General features: G+C 32.4%; 1 protein-coding gene across 3 annotated transcripts in view; it reads left to right on the top strand.

Moving 5' to 3' along the window:
• LOC106868770 (cysteinyl leukotriene receptor 2) overlaps window positions 1-884 on the top strand; it is a 200,592-nt gene extending 199,708 nt beyond the window's left edge. For all 3 annotated transcript variants that reach the window (XM_089342343.1, XM_089342342.1, XM_089342344.1), the window contains one exon: window positions 1-884. This exon is cut by the window's left edge and continues 766 nt beyond it. In XM_089342343.1, the coding sequence (XP_089198469.1) occupies window positions 1-654 (654 nt within the window). In that variant the 3' untranslated portion in view covers window positions 655-884.
• The last annotated feature ends 5,484 nt before the right edge of the window (window positions 885-6,368 follow it).

Here is a 6,368-nt window from a genome sequence, read left to right as displayed (position 1 = left end):
CTTTCGCTCGCCATCAACTCTTATAAACCAGCATTGACCAAAGTTTATCGGCTTCACGGCGACTTAACAAAGTGTACCGGAAATTTAGACTACAGATATCTTTCGTTCGTCTTGGACAGTGTCTATGCCGTCTCCATTACATTTGTGCCGTTCGTATTTATCTTCCTGCTCAACGTTCTTATTATTCGAGCATTGGTCCGTTTAAAGCGAAGGCAAAAGACCAACCAGGTGAAAGCCAAAGAAGCTGTCGGTCGAACAGACTTCACACTTTTATTATTGATGATATCCTTCTGTTTCATAGCGTTCAAACTTCCATTTTTCGTTACCTGGTGCCAACAGTTCTTCTTCACCATTAAACTGGAGAGGAGTGACTTAGACGAAATCAACGACCACAATAGGCTGTTAGTGATGAAAGAAGCTCTGAACATATCTAGAATCATATTTTACATGAGTTACGTAACAAATTTCTTTCTCTACAGCTTTGTCGGGTCTTCCTTCCGTCTTGAATTGAAGCGACTATTGTCATGTCGCCACAAGAAAGGACGTACCAACAACTGGACGCCACAACGAACATATTTACGTTCCGAAATAAGCCATGTTGAATCTTTTCACCGTAACACGACTGGTAAGCACCAGAGTATAGATGAAGTATGAAAATTCATTTTCAAAACAATAATGGTGTATGAAAGCAGCATTGCGTGAACAGCGCACAAGAACACACTAATGTACAAGAAAACGATCCGATTTGACGCACATGAACGTTCGTATACACGTGATACAATGGAACGTACCTAAAAGAAATGATGAGCTTTTTCCTACACACATGCATACAGAAAACATTCATGCAGATTTCTTCATATATTTCATTTATTCATTTATAAATCTAACTATATAAATATATACATATATATATGTATATATATATATATATATATATATATATATATATATATATATATATATATATATATATATATATATATACATATATATGTATATATATATATATATATATATATATATATATATATATATATATATATATATATATATATATATATATATATATATATATATATATACATGTATATATATATATATATATATATATATATATATATATATATATATATATATATATATATATATATATATATATATATATATATATATATACATATATATGTGTGTGTATGCATTATGTCTGTTATTGGCTTTCATTATTGAAAGTTATGGTCGATAACATTGACTCAAATAACTTGGCTCTTATTTTATAGACATCTGAAGATTAAAAAAGAAACAATGTCAGAACACGCACGCATGTACATACATACATACATACATACATACATACATACATACATACATAGTACATACATATGAACAAAAAAAGAAAAAGTTTCGAGTTTATCATGGACGAAAGAAGATATCTACATTTTTATCAAAATATGCTACTGGCTTCAGTTGTTTTATATGATTATTTAATCAAGTTGAAAGGGAATAGAAAAATAAATTGAAATAAATTAAATTAAATGGCGCTGGTTGATGAATTTTATAAGAAAAGCATGTGACTTCTCAGAACAGGAATTATCAAAAATCAATTTGATTTGTTTTTCCAATTAATTTTTCCTTCTCTAACAGTATGACTAATTACTCTTATAAAACAATTGAAACCGGTAACAGATTTTGATTTTAAAAAACCTTTTTTAGTTATCCATGATAAAGCTCTCAACGTATTTTCTTCTCTTTGTTTTTTAATAAACATTTACTTTTGTGAAACCTCTTAATCTTATCAATATAATATATTATATATAACATACACGTGTGGCAGGTGCACGTTTTGATGGGTCCCGTGTGAAATTTTGGAATCTTTGAAAATCAGTAATATTTTATTCACAAAAATTGATCCGTGAAAAGAGTTAAATCCAAATTCCAATGAACGATAATGGAAATTACATTCACCAGTTTGAAAAAAGAAAACAGCAAGCAGCCCACTTTCTGAAATCGAACCACACACCTCTTGCTTACCATTGTAAACCTGCCTATCGGTAATGCTACAGAGCTCCAGTCGATCGGCTTTCTGAAATTAGTTACGACTTATTTCTGCTTTTTTAAGTGAATTAAAAGAGGATTCTTCATCAGTCACTTAGCGCTAGCAAGATAAGTGCTACTTCTAATGTGTAACATGATGAAGCGTCCCACCGCGGCGCGAAGTCTGCAACGAAAAATAAGTACATGAATACATTTATACATGGTTTGAATCGAGGTCAGTTGGGCTCTGGATCTTTTTCTTTTTTAAATTGGTGAGTCCAATGGTTGATATCAATTTATATTAAATATCTTTAAGAAATAATATAATAAAGAAAAGAAAGAAAAATATAATGGAAAGGAAACTTGAATTTCAATATTCTTCCACGCAAACTTATCCATGTATATATGTGTTTGTATGTATATGTGTGCATATATATATATATATATGTGTGTGTGTATACATATATATATGTGTGTGTGTGTGTGTGTGTGTATGTGTGTATATATATATGTATGTATATACATATAGTATATATTGCATATGCCTGTATATATGTATATTTATTTATGTATGCATGCATATATATATATATATGTATGTATGCATGTATATATGTATGTATATATATATGTATGTATGCATATATATATATTATATGTATATATATATATATATATATATTATATGTATATATATGTATATATATATATATATATATATATATACCAACTCAGACTACAGGCAAACCGGAAAAGAACTCTGAATGCAACATGGCTACTATCGAAATTGTTCTAAAGAGGATAATATAACTTTCTACTGATCAGTCTTGAAGCCACTCAGTTTCATTTTACCAATCAATGACACGGATTTACCCAAGCAAAATTCGAACACCGACCAATTTGTCAACGAACTATAATCAACTAAAAGCTTAAACTTTAAGCTATCAATGTATTTTTTGTTATTTTCTTCAAATTTTCATTAATTTTTTTCGAATTGCTTTCAGTTGTTTGTGTTATTTTATTTCTTCACATTTATTTTTCATATTCATATATATATATATATATATGTATATATATATCGGTCAAAATAGGGAACAGGACTATGGCATTTATTTCATCAACTCCGAAAGTATAAAATGCGAAGGCGAAGTCGACCACAGCGGAATTTGAACTCAGAACGCAGCGACAGGCGAAAAACCGCTAAGCTCTTTGTCCAGCGTGCTAACGATTCTGCCAGCTCGCCGCCTTAAAACGGTAAAATAATACAAAACTAATAATGTTAGTAGAGATCTTTACCAATTTTGCATTATCTTACTATTCTTAGATTGAATTAAATGAATTTAAATACCATAGCTCTGCCTTCACTAATATGAATGTACATATGTATATACGTATACATGTACGTATGTATATATCTATCTATATATGTATGTGTGTGTCTATGTGTGTGTGTACGTACGCATATATGCATGTACGTATGTATATATGTATGTATTTATGTACGTATGTATATATGTATGTGCGTACGTATGTATGTGTGTATGTATGCACCTCATTATGTATGAAAGTACATATATATATATATATATATATGTGTGTGTGTATGTATGCACGTGCCTCTGTTTCTTATGCATGTTTTTGTGTGACAGTGTATGGGCATGAATATGTGCGCATGCGCATATTAAGATGGCAAGAGGAAAAGAAAGAGGTGGAGATAATTATAGTTATGGCAATTCTATAGACTATTCTTATCTCTTGTCTTCAAAAACTTCTTATTTCTATATTATTTACTTAGCTATTACGAGAAAATCCACAGCGTACAGAGAGGCAACAGATAAACTCTATCTATGTACGATTTTACGAAAGTTCTCCAGGGGACAGAGTCTGTCTGCTTAAGATTCCATGCAGATTCTACTAAATTGGATTCATTCAAAATTAATAGTCAAATAAGAAAGAAATGGTCTCTTTTCGGAAAAGAACCCAGACGGCAGAAGGATTTTTCTGTTTGGGATTTCTTTATTTCTTTTGTTATTTTATTTTATTTTTTTGTTTTTCTGCTTTGTTTTGTTGTTGTTGTTATTTTTTTCTTTTCATACACTTCAACTAGACAATGTTCGAGTGTTAGCAGCTAAATATTTCTATTAATATAACCGTTAGGCCTTAAAACACAACGCATCACCTGGTTCAGGAATCGAAACCACAACCTTCCTAACATGAGTCCAACACCCTGACCAGTAAGTCACATGTCATCCTAATACCATTTCTCATCAGTGAAACCAATATTAAACTATTCGGCCATTTACTCTCGAAACCAGAACTGATGTTAATCCCAAGGCTTCAATTTCATTGATTTTTATCCAAATCTGGGCACGTGTGTATTTATAGAAGTGCTTGGTGGTTGTATTTCTGTGAATGGTCAGTTGCTTTTAATACGTATCCCTGACAATCGCTTATATACACTTGCATATAGACATGGCTGTGTGGTTAAGAAGCTGGGCTTGCAACCTCGTTGTTTTTGGGGTTCAATTCCTCGTAGCCGACAATCGGAAACATATGCTGCAGAGTATTTTAACCGATGCCCTTGCGCCAATACAACAACAACAACATTAACAACAACAACAACAACAGCAGCAGCAGCAACAAAAATTACAAGAACATCAACAACTGGAGCAATTATGATGGATTTTCACCGTTGTCTGCTCAGATATTTGCGTCATCGCTTTTTTCGAAACATTTAACCGTGTATTTAACGTTGTGTTTGTATGTGTGTGTGTGTGTGTGTGCGTGTGAGAGTGTGTGTGTATGTGTGTGAGAGAGAGAGGGAAAGCGTGTGTATATGTGTGAGTGTGTGTGTTTTGTATGTATATATGTGTATATGTGTGTTTGTTTTAATTATCCATAATGATTTCATTTAGAAACTGTTTCCCAAAACAGAACTTGGTATTAATATTTTTTTTAATTTTTAAATAAACAAACAAAGAGGGAAAAAGCAAAATTTAGAAGATTCTCCACACCAGAGAGAAAACCCAAACATTTTCACCACCACCGCCACCACCACAAAATGTATTAATGATTTTATTGCTGGAAGCATGACTTGACATGCGCATTCATGCTTGTTTGTTTATCTGTCTGCCTGTCTGTCTGTCTCTCTGTCTGATCGTCTGGTCCTTTGTTTTTCCCAGTAATAACACTTTTCAAAACGATCTATTAGAGTAATGCAGCGGAAACAATAAACTGTTGTTGTTGTTGTTGTTGTTGTTGTTGTTGTTGTTGTTGTTGTTGTTGTTGTTGTTGTTGTTGCTGTTGTTGTTGTTGTTGTTGATGTCGCTGTCATTCCTATTGTCGGTGTTGCTGGTGTTGTTGATGATGATGATGACAATGACGATGATGACAATGACGATGATGACGACGACGACGATATTGACGACGATGATGATGACGATGATGATGACGATGATGATGATGACGCTGATGATGATGATGATGATAATGATGATGTTTATCTGTTTACATTCATATCCATTTACGTACATATATATGCAAATACATATATACATATACGTATATATAATATATATATACACATATATACACACACACACGCACACGCACGCACACATACATACGTCTACAGCCCACCAACTATCCTACCTTTATATATATATATAAACCGTGGATATAGGGATATGGCTACCTACTACATATATTTCCTATTTAGTACTAGAGATGTTTCATTTATGAGGACGTACTCCTGTATTTGGATAAAATGCGGATGTCAAGTTGACTCAAGTTGCCTCTATGTTGGTCTTTGGCATGTCGGTAGAGTATGAAGGACTATTTTTGTCGTCATATTGTCTGAAATGTTCGTTCAGTCTTTTCGCAATGCTCCTAGATGTCTCGCCATTATATATCATGTTCTTGTCGTTACAAGCACCTTCTATGCACCTTATGTTGTAGACTACATTTCTAGTTCTACAGTTAACGATAGGGTTAATCCTACATACCAGTCGCTCTCTTCGAATGCACAAGTGTTAAACTAATACTTATTCGTCAAATTTTGTTCCTTCTGTGCTGTTCTTTTTTTATATTTACTATTTACTGCCTTTACAATATGTGTGTGTGTGTGTGTGTGTGGAGAGAGAGATAGAGAGAGAGAGATATAAACATACATATGTACATATATGCATATACGCTTGGGTGTGTATATATATATATATATGTATGTATGTATGCATGTATGTATAGTGCGACGAAAACGTTAACACTGAATAATAAATATTTAAGTGAAGTCATTTATTTGATTTTGAATAGCTACTATGTGTCCCCCACGCTGTAAT

This window comes from Octopus bimaculoides, chromosome 25 (assembly GCF_046866305.1).
Source record: "Octopus bimaculoides isolate indiv1 chromosome 25, ASM4686630v1, whole genome shotgun sequence".
Classification (NCBI taxonomy): domain Eukaryota; kingdom Metazoa; phylum Mollusca; class Cephalopoda; order Octopoda; family Octopodidae; genus Octopus; species Octopus bimaculoides.
This window is presented reverse-complemented; position numbering and strand designations above follow the sequence as displayed.